The 17833-nt window shown below is 36.9% G+C and overlaps 1 protein-coding gene across 4 annotated transcripts in view; it reads left to right on the forward strand.

Annotated features, from left to right (window-relative positions):
* Stpg2 (sperm tail PG-rich repeat containing 2) overlaps positions 1-17833 on the forward strand; it is a 449395-nt gene that overhangs the window by 34029 nt on the left and 397533 nt on the right. For all 4 annotated transcript variants that reach the window (XR_009379933.1, XM_059266347.1, XM_059266346.1 and 1 more), the window contains exons 5-6: positions 830-942; positions 3942-4053. Coding sequence is in view for 3 of the 4 variants with exons in the window: in XM_059266347.1 (XP_059122330.1) it covers positions 830-942; positions 3942-4053 (225 nt within the window). In the remaining variant the exon portion in view is untranslated. The remainder of the gene's footprint in view (positions 1-829; positions 943-3941; positions 4054-17833) is intronic.

Raw genomic sequence — 17833 nt, forward strand, 5'->3', positions numbered from 1 at the left:
ACAGATGGTTGTGAACTGCTGTGTGGGTACTAGGAACTGAAACCAGATCCCAGAGCAGCAACTGCACCTAACCACTGAGCAATCTCTCCACGCCTCTTAAGTATTTCCTAAAGAGGAATGTATCACAAGAGAAGAGAACCCTTGGAATGGTGTCCACTGTCCTTACTGCATTCTATTTCCTTGTTTTGGTTGCTGATGAAACCAGTGCTTTAACTTTTTGTAGTTCATGCATAAGTTTGCCATCTATTCTTATCAATGTTAGAGGAAAAATGTTGGTTGGCTTTTTCCTGACATAAATAATTTCTTTGGTATTAAAAGAATAATCCTATCCTCATATATTAGCAATATCATGAACTAGGATAGTGTTTAATTTTTTTACCCACTTGTTATTCTTATAAAACTTTACATGAATATATTTTTAAATACCATGCAATTAATTGCCTGAGGTCTCTTGGTGTTGTTTGTATTTTCTCAATCTCTTTAATTAATGTATTTTAAATAATTTTTCCCTTTTTCTAAGTAATACATTCAGCCTCCTTGCAGAGGTAGAACTGTACTTCATTGTTCTGGAGGCCTTAAGTTGCCAGGGTAGTACCAAGAGCAAAGTACTCACACACTGGGTCAGTGTGGACTAATGTTAGAAGCAGTTCTCGGGGAATCCTGGTTGACATAGGAGACAGATGGGCAGAATCCAGCTTAAGAGTCCTGATTTGACTGGTGGAACTTCTTTGACTAAGGATATCCTTGCTGTGTAATTAGACCTCAGTCAATTTTAACAATGTTTTTTAATTTGTCTCATGCTCTTTTTCTTATTTGTTCTTTATTTTAGGATTATCCTAAATCTGCTTTGAAATACAGAGGTACAAGTTTTGGCAATGCTACAGGAAGACAAGAATTGCTCAAATATTCAGGTCCTGGTCCTGGACAATATGACATCATTGAGTAAGTAAAAACAAATAGCAGTCGGGCAGGGTGGTACACACCTGTGATTCCTGCACTTGGGAGGCAGAGGAAGGAGGATTACTGCAAGTTCAAGACCAGCCTGGGCTCCGTAATGATTCTCAGGTCCTCAGGATTACACAGTGAAACCTTGGAGAGAGAGTAAGAGTGGAAAAGACTTCTTAAGCTTCATTAATATAGCTGCTGACTATAAAGTATTGACCTAGTTCGGACTAGGCTATCCTGTTAAGAAAGGAAAATTAGTATGAAAAACTCCAAAGAGTATTATATTTTGAATAATCCTCAAGGAAACTATTGCCTTCTCATGAGCCAGATTCTGTCTCTTGGTTTATATACATTACTTCACTTACTCTTCACTAGTCTCTTTGTAGTTACTATTATTTACCTATTTTATTAGTGAAAAATTCAAGCATCAGAGAAGATAACATGTTTAAACTTATGCGACTATTGAAATGCCAGAACTAGACTTTAACTGAGACCTGTTTGAGTACCTATCCCATGCACCTAGTCATTAAGATATACTATGCTTCATTTAAAATAGGCAAAAGATCCTAGAATATCTTAAAGAAGGTAGATCAGAATTCCACATCCTTTGACTTGTCTCCATTTTTTTGACTAGATAACTGTTTGAGAAGACATTCTGAGTTAGTGAGAATCACGCCATGACATTCTTAGATATAAGAATAAGTGGTTGGTTTGAAAAGGAGTTGATACATAATTACCATCATGAATTAGCTTTATTAGGAGAAAGGGCCATGGACCATTATCAGGTCTTGAGATGAGAAAGCATTTGGAAGGAAATAGTAATTATATTAAAACCATTGTTAACAGGGCCTTCAAGACAAAGAGATGCTTCCCTCTAAGAACTGGAAGAGCTTCATTAAAAGGGGTAGCTTAAAGGATGAGTAAAAGAGAAAGCTGCCGTGAATAGGATAGCATAGGGTAGCCAGGGAAGCCTTCTGAGAAACCCTAGAACAGAGAAAATACCTGACTTTTAAAACCTTTCAGGGGTGCTGGGAAGTTTCAAATCCTTTGATTTAGTTCAAGAGCATACGGGACAAAGAACATGGAACGTAAACCAGGGCTGTGGTCAGGCCATAGCACAGCAGGGCTCCTTGAACTGACCCGGGGAGAGCAGCAGGTCCATCTCTGCTCAGTAAGGTTAGCTTTAGCTGTTGTTGTTTTTCTTCTTAAACATTGTGTATGTGGGAGCCTCCCTCTCTCCATGTACATCAGAGAAGAACTCTCCAGTGCCTGTTCTCTCCTCCCACTATTGGTTCTTGCTTGGTAGTTTATTCATCCAGTTCATTTTATTTCTTCTAATATTGATTCATTTTTTTTTTTTTTTTACTATTCATCTACTTTTATGCTATTTTTAAAAATCTTTTTTTTTAATTTCCCCATTTTACCTCTTTTCACTTTATTTTTTTCCATGTTGAACTGCAGGATAGAATCCATATTGTCTTCCTGACTGCTTCAGTTCTGCAATTATTCTTGTTTCCTGCTTTTCGGCTTGGTTGCCTGCGCCACTATATATTTTATTTGGAGCTGTCTTGGTTCATTCTGCAGTAGACATTTTCTAGTAAATATTTTCCTTCTATGTTAGACATTATTGAGTTAGAATTCTTATGAGAGATTTTACACATAACAAAGGGATGATTGGTCACTTTGAATGGAGAGATGCATTTATAATCCTCTATGGGAAAGAAATGGACATGAGCAATACATAACACTTTAATATAACAAATGGACATCTATTTCATGACTTCAAACTGAGTTTGAAGTGATGAAAGATAAGCTTATTTCTTAAATTGTGTACAAATAAAATTAGTGGATATGTGAGCCAGAATGGTAAGTGCATATTGAAATCCTAGCACAGAATACTGAAATTAGTGGTAATTATTACATAACTTAGTTATATTTTTCTGTTACCTATTTTAGTTTAATTTTATGTAGTTAGTATAGTTTTTTAAAATGTTGAATATTGAATATCTTTGAAGTTCTGTTCAATAAATAGGAAATATGGCAAGTATGGTTCATTGAAATATAATTCTAACAAGGATTAATGCCCAAAGCTACTGTGGGTTTATCATGGGCCATGCATGGCACTAACTACTTCACAGATGTTTTCTACTCTTTTCATTGTGTTATAAAGAATTAGTTATTAATATGTCTAATTATAGATGAAGAATCTGAAGCTAAGAGAAAGGTGGCTTATTTTAGATCATAGAGCTGGTAGGTGGGATTCCTGTCGGGCTGTCTGACTTCAGGATTTGGGACTGTTAATTATTGCTTTATTTTTTCTTTAAAATGTCTAATCCCAATGAAAATAAAGTCATTCTTTCTTCTCAAAGATCTTTATGTTCTTCTGCTTACTGCTTTATGATATAAATAGAGAGGATTATTTTTTCTTATTTTAATCAGAAATTAAAATACCAAGGGATTTTGCATTTCAAAGACTTTTTTATGGTAAGTAGACTATCAGGGAACTGTTTTTGTTTACCTTTGATGATGTCAGTTCATGCTGCTCTCCTCATATTCCATTTTCCTTATAGAATAATTATTAGAACAATTTTATAACAGTGCTCTGAATTTTAATTTCCTTCCTTTTCATGTGTGTTTGTATGTATGTGCATGTATGCTCATACCCATGCTGAGGTCAGAGGACAACTTGCAGAGATCCTATTCCTCTACCATGTGGGCTGCAGGGATTGAACTCAGGTTCTCAGGCTTGACAGCAAGGGCCTTTATCCTCTGAACCATCCTTGCAGCCCCAGTGCTCCGATTTAAAAAGAAAAAAAATAAAAGCAACCACATGGAAATGCATTTTCATTAGGATTTAAATGTATTGGCCCAACCTATTGGTCTTATCAAAATCATCTAAAGCAGAACCTGTTGCTGTAAAAAAATTATCTTTGCTTCTATAAATATTTGTATATTTAAAATGAAAAACTCCTAAATTCTATCTGAATTTTCCAAAGGAAAAGGACATTACCTTGTGAAAATGTTAACATCAAGAAAGATCAACAGCAAAATTATTGTACATTTGTCCCACGGCTTTATGAAGAAATAGTATTGCAGGAGGAAAAAAAGGTAAGTTGAAGGAATATTTCATCTGTTTTCCATATTTTTTTTTTTTTTTTTTTTTTTTTTGGTTTTTTTGAGACAGGGTTTCTCTGTGTAGCTTTGCGCCTTTTCCTGGATCTTGCTCTGTAGACCAGGTTGGCCTCGAACTCACAAAGATCCATCTGCCTCTGCCTCCCGAGTGCTGGGATTAAAGGTGTGCGCCACCACTGCCCGGCTCTGTTTTCTGTATTTTAATATCACTGAGTCATTGTTATCAGGTTAACATTCTTTCAGGTTTACAGTACTTGACATGTGTCACTCACTGAGTGCCGTAGATGGGCCACAGTGCACGCCATGCAAGATTCTCTTCCATTTTGTTCTGAATTGTGTTTATATGCACATAAAACTCATTTAGATGTACATTCCGTTTTTAGATGTATATTTAAGTTTTTTATTTGAAAATTATAGGCTAGTAAAATTCTTATTTGTCCTGTATAGTATGTTTTAACTTAAGAGGTAAAGACTGTGATGTGGACATTTAAAAAGCAGTACATTTAAAGTAAGGATATGTGTTCCTCCATTGGAAAAAATCAGTAACTATTTCTGTAAGAATTATTTATTATTTATTTCATGTGCATTGGTGTTTCGCCTGCATGTATGTCTGTGTGAAGGTGTCAGATCTTGGAGTTACAGACAGTTGTGAGCTGCCATGAGGTACTGGGAATTGAACACGGGTTCTTTGGAAGAGCAGCCAGTGCTCTTAACCACTGAGCCATCTCTCCAGCCACTTCTGTAAGATTTTTTTTTCCCTCAAGATTTTCTTGTTATTTGCTTAGACATTAACTAACAATGAAACATTTACCTAAAATAAGATATAATATAATATTAAAAAATATATAATCACAATAATTATGCATTTGTTTTAATAAAATAACAATTATAATTTTAAAAATTGATAAAAGTATTAACTTTGCTTAGTAGGATCTAATGGATATATCAAGTAATTTTATAATATAGTTTAGCAATATAACAACATAACAATATAGTTTACTCAAAAAAGGTTGAAAAAAGCTTTTGGTTTCTGTTAATGTTTTATTTATCAGTGGAACTTACTTATACATATGCATGTTCCTTTATCAAAATACATATTAACATCAGAAAATTATTTACTAAAATACATATTAAGGTCACAAAATTATTTACTAAAATATAAATTAAGTCAGAAAATTATTTCATTTTGCATTTTCTGAGTGTATTGAAGATAGAATCCAAGGCCTTTAATTAGGCAAATAATCTCTCATTTCATCTCAACCTCAGTCCTCAAGATTTTTAGAAAAAATGCAATTACATTAAAAAACAACTTCTTTTATAATACTACATTTCCTTAAATGAGAAAATTTTATATTAGATGATTTTCAAGTTAAAATAAGATTGTCTGTATTATTACATTGCTTACTATGCTGCTGAAATCACTATGGCCTAAAGTGATTTAAAAAAATTGTGAAATAGGTAAAATAACAGCATGAAGAATTGTAACCAATAGCAATGGAATGGATTTTGAATATTAACATTTGTTTGTCTTTTTTCTTGATCATATTTCCTGAGTTTGGGACCATGCATTGTTCAACATTATGCTCTTAGTACTTACCATACTGCCTAGAACATGGTAAGGACTTGAGTGATAATTACTTTATAAAAGCATGATTTCCTCATGTTTTAATGCCATTTTATATTGATTAGGAGCATGTATTTTTAATAAAATAGTATTTTGTGTAAAGATTTTCATGTCTTAACTTTTAGTTTACATTTAGGAAGACAGTGTTTTAATTTAACAGTCCTTACTTATCTACAGATTTGATTTCTTCTTACACATTCTTTTTCATTTATAATAATTACACTATATATGGCAAAATAGTATCTCATAAATATCCTATTTTATATCACTATTACATGCTGCCCATGGAAAACTCTGGAACATAATCAGTGGTAATACTAGAATTTCATTGTGTAAGGGAGTGGTTGGCAGATGATTTGGATATTCTATTTTAATATAATGTTTTTATTAATTTGTTGAGAATTCCTTACAGTGCCTTTTGATCACATTTGCTCCCACCTCTTCTAACTCCTCCTAGATTGATTCCCACCACCTCAACTCCAGTCCTTCATAACTTTGTGTTCCCTCTTTCTCTAAAAACATTAAAGCACCGAGTCGGATTTATGTTGCCCCTATACTCACCATTGTGAAGTCAGTCATTCACTGGAGTGTAGTTAACCTACCAGGGGCCAAACCCTTAAAGAAAACTGATTCTTCTTCCCTAGGGAACCATCAATTATTAATAGCTCTCAGTCAGGCTAGGAGCTTGTAAACCCTTCTCCCCTCCATTTTAGACCATTGACTGGCTTGATCCTGCACATGTCTACTGCAGGCAACCATGGTTGCTGTGAGTTCATGGGTGTGCTGTCATGTCTTGAGGACACTGTTTGGCCCTGATCCTCTCCAGCCTTTGGCTCTGTAATCTTTCCACTTCATCCTCTGTAGACATGGGTGTAGTTGTAAGTTTTCTTCAGTCCCACCAGGGCCCACAGCCGCTCAGACCCAAATAAACACACAGAAGCTTATATTAATTACGAACTGTATGGCCATTAGCTCATGCTTATTACTGACTAGCTCTTACACTTAATTTAACCCATAATTCTTATTTATGTTTAAACCCATGGCTTAGTACTTTTCTCAGTTCTACCTTGTCATCTTGCTTCCTCTGTGTCTGACTGGTGACTCCTGGCTCAGCCTTCCTCTTCCCAGAATTCTCCTCATCTGTTTGCCCCGCCTATATTTCTTGCCTGGCTACTGGCCAATTAGCATTTTATTTCTCAACCAGTCAGAGCAATACATATTTACAGTATACAGAATGACATCTCACAGCACATGGGTATTCTAAAGAGCCAAAGAGATCTGGAGAGATGGCTCATTGATTAAAGTGCTTGCTGCACAAGAAAGAGGACCAGAGTTCTTATCCCCAGAACCCGTGTGAATGTTGGGTGTTGGGTGGGCATGGTCTGATACACCTTGCCTCAAAGAACAAGGTGAAAAACAACTGAAGAGGATTCCTGATATCACCTTGGGCCTCCATATTCATGTGCACCTGTATATACACATGTGCCCACACATATGTGAATATTCATATACACATGTATGCACATTACACACATACACATGAGAAGAAGAAGAAAAAGAAGAAATAGTTCCTTATATATGAAAAAGAAAAATGGTCCAATAATTAAAGGTCACAAACTTTTCAAGTAAAATCCCAGAGAGTACTTAGTTTGGATATATAATCTATCACAACTACACAATTCTATGTTTATAAGTAAGGAGGTATATTCAGTGTGTAATAGTGTTCTTTAATACAGTGCATTTGATTTGTTGATGGGTATAACAAGAAGTCATTATGAGTCAGTTTAATAAAATGCCTATTTAGCAGAGTAATCATAGTAGGTTATCCCTACATGTTTAGTTCTTAGTCCCAATAACTATACTAACTATGGGTTTCATCTTGTCAAGTGGGCCTTAAATCCAAACAAAAAGTGTTTAGATACACCCAAGACATTTGTGCCTCTCTTGCACCAATGAACATATCTTGCTAGGCAGGGCATTACTGTAGCTTGCAGGGTTCACAGATGGGTAGGACTCATCATCACTTTTATCCTCCAGAAGCATGCATAATACCTTCCATCACTATGAGAGCTAGCCAGTAGGGATGAAGCTTCTAGGTCAATATCTGTATGATTTGCCATGTTTTATAATGCAAGTATATGATGTCTTCATCAATAGGTATTACTGTCATGTTCTGGAGGATAACCAAAAGAAATATCAGTAACCTGTAACATTTGAAGTCTATGGCCACTTACTGTCACAGCTCCAATAGAAGTAACTCATTCCTGACATTGGGCTTTTTATTTGTTAGTTGGGAGTGTCTAGTTGACTGTCATAGGTAATTCCATTTAAATTTTTAAATATTTGTATGTGTTTTTATTTTAGGAAGCATCTACTATAGTAGTTTTTCATATAACTTTTCTAGGTTTTTAGTGTTAGTTATCACTTCTCATATTTCCTCATTTACCATGAACCTCTATTCCCCCACCTCATTTAATCCTTCCTGTTCCATTATTTCCCTTTAGTCCTTCATACCACCATACTCTATTTTTCCTCCCTTTATTGTGCCCCTCCACAGGGGTTACTAGTTTACTGATGTCCATGGAAATTGTAAATGAAACACAGATATCTAAATATTTAAAGCTAACATCCACGAATGAAAGAAAACATTTGACATTTATTCTCCTGAGTCTGGTTATCTCACTTAGAAAGATGGTTTCCTGATCTGTCCATTTACCTGGAAATATCATAATTTCATTTTTCTTAACAGTTGAATAATATTTCATTGTGTGAATGTGACACATTTTTATTACCCATTCATCTGTTGATAGACATTTAGGCTGTTGCCATTTCCTGGCTATTGTAAATAAAGTAGCAATGAAAATGGATGGTCAGTATCTCTTTAGTAGGCTATATGCCCAAGAGTGGTATAGGTGGATCATGTGGTATATTTATTTCTAGATTTTTGAGGAACTTGATTTTCATAGTGCCTGCATCAGTTTGAACCCCCACTACTAACGAATAAGTGTGTTCCCTTTCTCCATATTCATGCCAGCTTTTGTTTTCATTTGTTTTTAGATCATAGCCATTCTGACTGGGGTAAGATGAAACCTCAAAGTAGCTTCATTTGTATTTTCATGATGGTTAAGGATATTGAACATTCTCTTGAGAGCTTTCAGTTTAGTTCTATGACCCAGTTTTTAATTGGGTTGTTTGTTTTCATGATGTTTATTTTTTTTTTAGTTCTTTGTATATTCTGCATTCTAACTCTCTGTCAAATGTATAGCTGGTAATGATTTTTCCTGTTCTATAGACTGCCTCTTCATTTGAGTAATAGTATCTTTGCTGTACAGAAACTTTTTTTAGTTTCATGGGGTCCCATTCACTTATTGTTGGGCTTAATGCATGCAGTATTAGGATTCTTCTTCTTGTTTTCTATCTTGACCCAATTTTCATTCAGTGGTGAGTTGTTTAGCTTCCATTAGTTTGTAAGCTTCATGCCATTCCCATTGTTGTTGATAACCAACTTTAATCCATGGTGATTAGATAGGATGCAGGGTATTAGTTCAAATTTTTGGTAATATATTGAGACTGACTTTGTGTCTTTTTTTTTTTTTTTTTTTTTTTAAAGATTTATTTATTTATTATGTATACAGCATATATGTCTGCAGGTCAGAAGAGGGCACCAGATCTCGTTACGGATGGTTGTGAGCCACCATGTGGTTGCTGGGAATTGAACTCAGGACCTCTGGAAGAGCAGTCAGTGCTCTTAACCTCTGAGCCATCTCTCCAGCCCCGACTTTGTGTCTTAATCTGTGGTCAATTTTGGAGAAAGTTACATGGGCTACTGAGAAGAAAGTATATCCTGGAAGATACAGTAGTGGCTCTTAAATATACCGAGGGTAACCAACAGCTATCTAATTGGACCTCAGGCCCACTTAATAGGAGGAAATTCATGCCTGACATGGAAGCATAACCCAGTACCCATGGCTGGTGAGACCAATGACTCTAGTGGAGTACCTCCAAATTCCACTTCCCTAAACTAGTATGATTTCTAACTGCATTTTTAATACTTAGCTTTATACCCATAGGTAAGTGTAGCTCCCACCCTTCATCAAAGCAGCCTCTTATTGCAACAAACAGCACTGGGGTTCTCACCACCACTTGATCCATTTACAACACAACCCCTACATCTAAGGAGGGGAGAAGGGCAGAAATAGTGTAAGAACCAGAGGACCAGGGCATCTTCTGAATGACTGTATCTTCTGAATGACTGTATGTGACAGGGAAGCTGTACCCATGAAATCTCAACAATATGACTGCCTAATCAAGACCTGAGAAATGATACCACCAATTTACATGCTAGTGTAGATAGGGGAATATCAGAAAGCCCGTAGATGAAGAGTTACAGGTAACGAATGACTACAGAGAGAGAGAATCAGTTTGTTCCAAGAATAGCCCATTGATAGGTGATCTGTCCCAAGCAGTCATCATTAGTCATCCCAGCTAATACTAAACACTAAATGAACTCAACAAGTTGCATATATATTATTTATATATTTATATGTGTATTTGTATTATTTATGTGTATATTTATATAGGTGTATGTATGTATATATGTAACAAAAATAAAGACTAAGAGGCCGTGAATGAGAAAGAGTGGGGGAACACTAGAGGAGTTGGAGGGAAGAGAGGGAGAGGGGATTGATGTAAAACAGTACAGCAGATATATGAAATTCTTAATAAATGAAAAATATTTAAAAAAAATCTGAGTAAAATTTCACTAGGTGGTGCCAAAACTTTGGTTCTTTACTGGCATAACATTCATTTCTAATTTTCATTAAAACAAATGTTTAAAAATTACTTGGGAAGATGTGGCAATTTGTCATGTATTCATCTGAGCAAATACTAGTTGTTAATTTTAGTTCCTTTATAAATTTTGCCCAGCAAAAAGAGCTTGCAGGTATGTATTTTGTAGTTTCCTTTAAATTATGATTACAATCTCTTATTTCTACTCACTTATCTATATAAATTAAACACATTTTTAAAAATCTTAAAGTTACATTTTAAGATATTTGTAAAGTAGGATATTTTATGTAATTTTAGTATAATGTTGTCTAACAATTTATGAATAGTAAGTTCTTAAGTCGGTAGTTGCAGTTTAAACCACTAAAATTATGCTTAAGAAAAGCTTAGTTATAAGGATATAAAAGGTAGAAAAAGTTTATAGCCTTTCATGATATCCTTTCAGCTTTTCTTATTGGTAGATTACTTGTTGTTGTTGTTATTATTATTGTCATTACTATGTATTTTTTTTTGAGACAAGGTCTCATGTAGCCCAAAGCTTTCTACACAGGCAAGGGTGACCCAAGGAGAGAGCTTATGTCTGATACTGTAAACCTAACCAAGAATCCGTGGGTAGAGAAGTTACAGATTTAGAGGAGAACCTACAATATTGTTTTCTTTCTTCCTTCCTTCCTTCCTTCCTTCCTTCCTTCCTTCCTTCCTTCCTTTCTTTCTTTTCTTCCTTTCTTCTTTCCTTCCTTCCTTCCTTCCTTCCTTCCTTCCTTCCTTCCTTCCTTCCTTCCTTTTTTTGTTTTTTTGAGACAGGGTTTCTCTGTGTAGCTTTGCGCCTTTCTTGGAACTCACTCTGTAGCCCAGGCTGGCCTCGAACTCACAGAGATCCACCTGACTCTGCCTCTCAAGTGCTGAGATTAAAGGCATGCGCCACCACTGCCAGACTCAATATTGTTTTCTTGAATCAATATAGTTTCTGTTATAAATACTCACCTTATACCCATAGATAAATGATGCTCTCACCCTCACCTAGGTGGTTTCTTTTTGTAGTATACAGAGGCTAATACAGAGACCACAGCTGGTCAAAAGTAGAGAATAAATGACCATATGGTCCACATCCCCAGGTGGTTCATTTACAGTGCACCCATATACCTAAAGGCTCAAGGCACCCTGCAGAAAGTGGGCGTGGAAAGACTGCAAATCCAGAGGAATGAGATGCCTGCTGTGAGATAATGTGTTTTAAACACCCATGAAATATGAACAGGATGGTTTCCCACCCAAGATCTTCATGAACACCACATCAGCTGACATACCAGTGTGGATGGAAAATTTCACAAGGTCCCACCCTGAGATGAAGAGCTACAGGTGGTCACTTGCTATTGAGTGATAGAGAATTCATTTTGTCTAGGGACAAGTCTTCTGATAGGTTTCCCATTTGTAAGTGGTCAGCCATAAACACATGTACCTTTGGGCAACACTGATGGGACTCAGTCAATTTTGTATGTGTGTATATATGTTTATGTAAATATGTAACCAATAATTATAGTAGAAGTAATGTTGGAGGAGTGGTGGTGAAGATAGAAAGTGGATAGGGATGGGTAGAAATGATATAAGAACAGGATATTTATATATGAAATTCTCAAAAAATCAAAATAAAGATACTACAGGAATATTAGTTATTGCTATTTGAAAAAAATACTTGCCTGCTTTTCTCTTGGTAATGCCCTAATATTATTTGGGTGTCTGAAACTGCCATGTATCCTTTATATAAATAAAACCATTTTCTTCATATTTTTTGATGCTATTGCTAGAAATATATTTTGAGTTTGATATGGTCCTATGATAAATAGTCCTATTTTCTTTTCCTTTAAAAATTCACATTTGGGTTTTTCATTGGGTAAGGTAGACTTATTAATCCAAGGTATTAAAGTGATTAAGGGATGGGGCTAGAACATTTGCTGCTGTTGCAGAAGACCTGGGTTTGGTGCCCAGCATCCCTCCATGGAGGGTCACCCCTGTCTGTATCTCCAATTCTAGGCAGTGTGATGGCCTTTTCTGGCTTCTGTGGGCACTAGCCATGCGTGTAGTGAATACACACATATGCAGGCAAAACACTCATAAAAATGAATAATAAAATCTATACATTGATATATATAGTCTGTGTTCGCATGAATTGTGACTGTCATGGGTTGCCAGATAATTTCAGTGAAGTTCAGGCATAGTTGCTTACTCTACTAATAGTCAATAAGAATAAATTACCCTAGGGACTGAAGCAACAGCAGTTATCTTAAAAGTCTGGATAGCAAATAAAGTTTGTAAAAACATAGCTTATAAACCATTGTAATGCCTTCAAACTTGATTAAAGTTGTTACTCATTGAATACTATTTCTCTTAAGTTTATTTATACATGGAATGTGCATTAAAACAGTTATATGTTTTAACTTCAGATTATGTATTGAAGTCTTTTAGGTTGTCATTTTTTCAAGAACCATTTCAATGGAGCTTAGGTATAATGTGATACTTTATTTTAAAAGCAACTGACTCTTGAATTCTCATCTACAACGAAGTTAAGTGGTCATCTTTGTATTTTATAGATGCTGACATGTATTTCATTAATTGTTCTCAATAAGTTAACATTGTTTTTGAATAGAGTGAAATAATTTTAAAGAAGCTAGAGATATTCAATAATATTTTAAAAGCAGCAGTTAGAAAGATTCATGTTGATAATGAAATTATATGTAACTATTTGTAAATAGTTTTATGATGGACAAATATTACCTGTTGTGTTTTACAAATCTATGGTGCTATATCATAATGTGGATAATGTAGAAGGAATTAAGTTCTCAGAAGTGATATCAAGGCTGTCGGAGAGGAGTGAGTGTAGTATACAGTAATGGCATTTTTCAGACTGGATAGACAATGGTAGAACTCAGTATGTAGGAAAAATGAGAGCAGTGTCTTGGAAAGATGAATGAATACCTGCAAGAGTCATCTTTGCTCCTCACACTGAACGTTTTAGGTGATCCATCAGTCTGGAGAGGTAGGCAGTGACCGCTAGGTGGATCATTAGCACTCTGCAGCCTGTGTGCCCAGGGTGACCCACATCTGTCTTCATTAGAAGTTTGCTTGCTGCCAGCAGTGAACAGATGGGCCATTATTGCCAATGCTGCCCTCTGGGCCGACCTGGAGGACATGCAAAGTCATCTCTTCCACACACATCCACATTTACCTGTTTTGATGTGGGAAAAACACTTTAAGAAATGATGAACATTAACATATTTTCACTAGATGTTCTTATATAGATTTACATTTGTAAATAATTTATACAAAATATTATTTTGGAGAGAATGGAAACTATTTCAATGTCTTGTAAAATATGACTATTGTGGTTATCTGAAAAGGCTAGGTTATACTTAAATTATAAATTAGGTGTGGGTAGTTGTAAATTTTTATTCAGATATCTTATTTTAATGGTATTGACTGAATAGAGGCCTAATATCTAATAAGCATGATTACATTTGATGGTGCATCTGTTTCAAGATACTATACATTTCAGCATTTTCTTCCATTAATCTACAGGACTTCAGATAGGATAATGCTTTATAAGAAGGTGCTAAGACTCCACATTTAAGATATTGCAAGCCTGGCATCTATATATACAAAGAATGTGATTTAAAGAAATGGAGGATCATGCTTGAACTATTACAATATGCAAATCTAGCTATGAATTCTATCTTTAAAAGACTTTTTGGTCAGTGATAGCAAGCACTTTGCAAGAACATTATGTCTACCATAAGCCCTGGGGTGTGAGCAACCAGACTCTGATGCTGTGCATTGGTTGGTGTGTTCTTGCTTGCTTCCTTTGACTCCGCAGAGAAGCTTCTCTTCATTATTTTTTAGGGCCACAGTGCACGCATATACTTAGAGCTCTACATTTATGAAAATGTCTTATTAAATGTTTACTCTTCACAACATGTTGTGAACAGGACATCAACTCTAGCATTATTTGTTTTGAAACTTGGAGCCTAGTGTCCTGGAAATCTGGAGTACTTGTCAATTCTAGGAACCATTTCCCCCCCTTAAATAAAACTAGCTTTGTATTTATTTTCTGTCATGTAATTTTCCAAGAGAAACATACTGTAAGGACTTTCAAGTTGTAGTATTAACAATATCAAAAGTGTATAATTCCTTTATAATATTAGGCAAACGTATTTTCACCTAGGAGTTCCTATTCATTAGAAATTTATTTTTGTAATTGTCAATTTGCATAACAGTTGGGGAGGGAAGTGAAATATCTTTTTCTTTTTTTTAATTAATTAAATTTTTAAAATTTATTTAACATCCCAACTGCAGTTTCTGCTCCTTCCTCTGCTCCCATTCTCCCACCCCCTTCTATCTCCCCATCCGCTCATTCAGAAGGGACAGGCCTCCCATAGGCGTCAACAAAGCATGGCACATCAAGTTGAGGCAGGACCAAGCTCCTCTCCCTGAATTAAGACTGGGTGTGGCAACCCAGCATTGGAACTAGGTTCCCACAAGCCAGTTCAAGCACTAGGGACAGGTCCTGGTCCCACTGCTAGGAGCCCACAAACAGACCAAGCTACACAACTGTGACACATATACAGAGGGCCTAGGGCGGTCCCAAGCAGGCTCCCTAGCTGTTGGCCCAGAGTCTGTGAGCTTCCATAAGCTGGGATCAGCTGTCTGCGTGGGTTTCCCTGTCATGACCTTGACGCCCTCTGGCTTGTACAATCCTTTCTCCCTTTCCTCAACAGGACTCCTGGAGCTCAGTCCAGTGCTTGGCTGTGGATCTCTGCATCTGCTTCCCTCAGTTCCTAGATGAAGGCTCTATGATGACAACTAGGGTAGTCACCAATCTGATTACAGGAGAAGGCCCGTTCAGGCACCCACTCCACTATTGCTAGGAATCTTAGCTGGGCATCCTTGTGGATTCCTGGGAGTTTCCCTGGCACTAAGTTTCTCCCAAATGCACCCCCTCCCTCCCGAGATCTCTTTCATTACTCTCCCACTCTGTCTCACCCCCAACCTATCTCCTGTGCCCAGCCTTCCCAACCCAATCCCTCTTGTTCCCATATCCCCACTCCCAATTTACCCAGGAGATCTATTTCCCATTCCCAGGGAAATTAATGCCTTGCTCTTTGGGTCCTCCTTGTTACCTAGCTTCCCTGGGGCTGTGGATTGTAACTGGATATTTTTTATTTTACATCTAATATCCACTTATGAGTGATACATACCATTTTGGTCTTTCTGGGTCTGGGTTACCTCACTTGGAAGTGAAAGATTTTAAGGCCCACATTTGAGAATGCATTCACGTTCTGTGTCTTAAGATCGAGTTTGTTTTCTGTTGGGGAAAGTGTCCTTGTACTGAGTTTCAGGATGTCTAAGGACCAAGAGAGTAAAAGAATAGGACTTTTTGTGGGACACATGCACAATATATCTTTTATGCTAATATGATTCTTAAAGTGACAGAGACCACATCCATATTGTAAGAATCCTTGGTCCTGAGAGTAGGAATTTTCATGTTGGTGAATTTGGCTTTTTGTTTTTACTCACATTATATCTGATGAATATTCTTGGACCCCTAAGGCCTATTAAGTAAATATGATGATTGTTTATTATTTTATGTGCATGGTATTTGCAAAAATGTTTCTAATTACACATGGTAACATTTATTTATAATTTTCTCTGTTAATTTGCCTTTTAGCTCATGGGGAACCAGTTCTCAAACTCTTTGTTTTAGAAACTTATTTATTTATTTTATATTATTAAGAAGTTTTCTATTCATTTTACATACCAAGCACAGATCCCTCTCTCCTCCTTCCTCCTGCTCCCCAGCTTTCCTCGCCAATCCACCCCATATTCCCACCTCCTCCAAGTCAAGGTCTCCTATGGGGAGTCAGCAGATCCTGGTACATTCAGTTGAGGCAGGTCTAAGCCCTTCCTCCCTGCAGCAAGGCTGCACAAGGTGTCCCACCATAGGCACTGGGCTCCAAAAAGCTGGCTCGTGCACCAAGTACAGATCCCGATCCCACTGCCTAGGGGCCCTGAAACAGTTCAAGCTAAACAACTGTCTCGCCTATCCAGAAGGCCTAGTCCAGTCCCATGGGAGCTCCACAGCTATTGGTCCACAGTTCATGCAATTCCACTAGTTTGGCTGGCTGTCTTTATATGTTTTCCCATGATGATCTTGATGTCCCTTGCTCATAGAATCCCTCCTCTCTCTCATCGATTGGACTCCTGGAGCTTGGCTGTCTGTGGATCTCTCTGCATCTGCTTTCATCAGTTACTGGATGAAGGCTCCCCAGTGTACTCATGTAGATCTCATCTATTTCTCCTTCACTGGGCAATCTATTTTTCCTTCTTAGGGTCCTCCTTGTTAGCTAGCTTCTCTGGAGCTGTGGGTTATTATGGTGATATTTTATTTGTACTGAAATGTGATTTTAATTGTATGTTAATAAATAAAGTTGCCTGGGGGTCAGAGCTATTAGAGCCATAGCAAAAGCTGGCCGTTGGTGGTGCATGCCTTTAATCCCAGCACTTGGTAGGCAGAGCTAGGTAGATCTCTGTGTGTTCAAGGATACAGCCAGCATTGGAGACACACGCCTTTAATCTCAATACCAACCATAGAAGACCTGGAGGTCTGTACAGACAGGCAGTGACGAGGCAGTCATGTGGTTGTGTTTACAACCAATGAGAAGGCAGAACAGAAAGTCTATATAAGGACAAACAGACAGGAAGTAGGTCTCTTTCGGAGAGGTCTCTTGGCTGAAGAGGCTAGCTGCAGCAGGCGGGTAAGGCTCTTAGATCTGATCTCTTGGCTTTCTTCTTTGCTTTGGTTCTGTGTTTCTTATTTAATAAGATGGTTGGTTACATCTACAGGTTATAGTCTGATTATCTTTTGCTTTACATCTAGTATCCACTTATGAGTGAGTACATACCATGTTTGTCCCTCTGAGTCTGGATTACCTCACTCAGGATGATATTTTCTGGTTCCATCCATTTGCCTGCAACTTTCATGATATCATTGTTTTTTTTACTGCTGAGTAGTACTCCATTGTGTGTATATGTGCCACATTTTCGTTATTCATTCTTCAGTTGAGGGACATCTAGGTTGTTTCCAGGTTCTGGCTATTGCAAATAATGTTGCTATGAACATAGTTGATCATGTGTCCTTGTGGTATGATTGGGCATTCCAGTATATGCCCAAGAGTGATATAGCTGGGTCTTGAGGTAGCTTGATTCTCAATTTTCTGAGAAAACACCATACTGATTTCCAAAGTGACTGTACAAGTTCACACTCACACCAGCAGTGGAGGAGTGTTCCCCTTGTTCCAC

Source organism: Peromyscus eremicus, chromosome 6, assembly GCF_949786415.1.
Source record: "Peromyscus eremicus chromosome 6, PerEre_H2_v1, whole genome shotgun sequence".
In the NCBI taxonomy this organism is placed as follows: Eukaryota; Metazoa; Chordata; class Mammalia; order Rodentia; family Cricetidae; genus Peromyscus; species Peromyscus eremicus.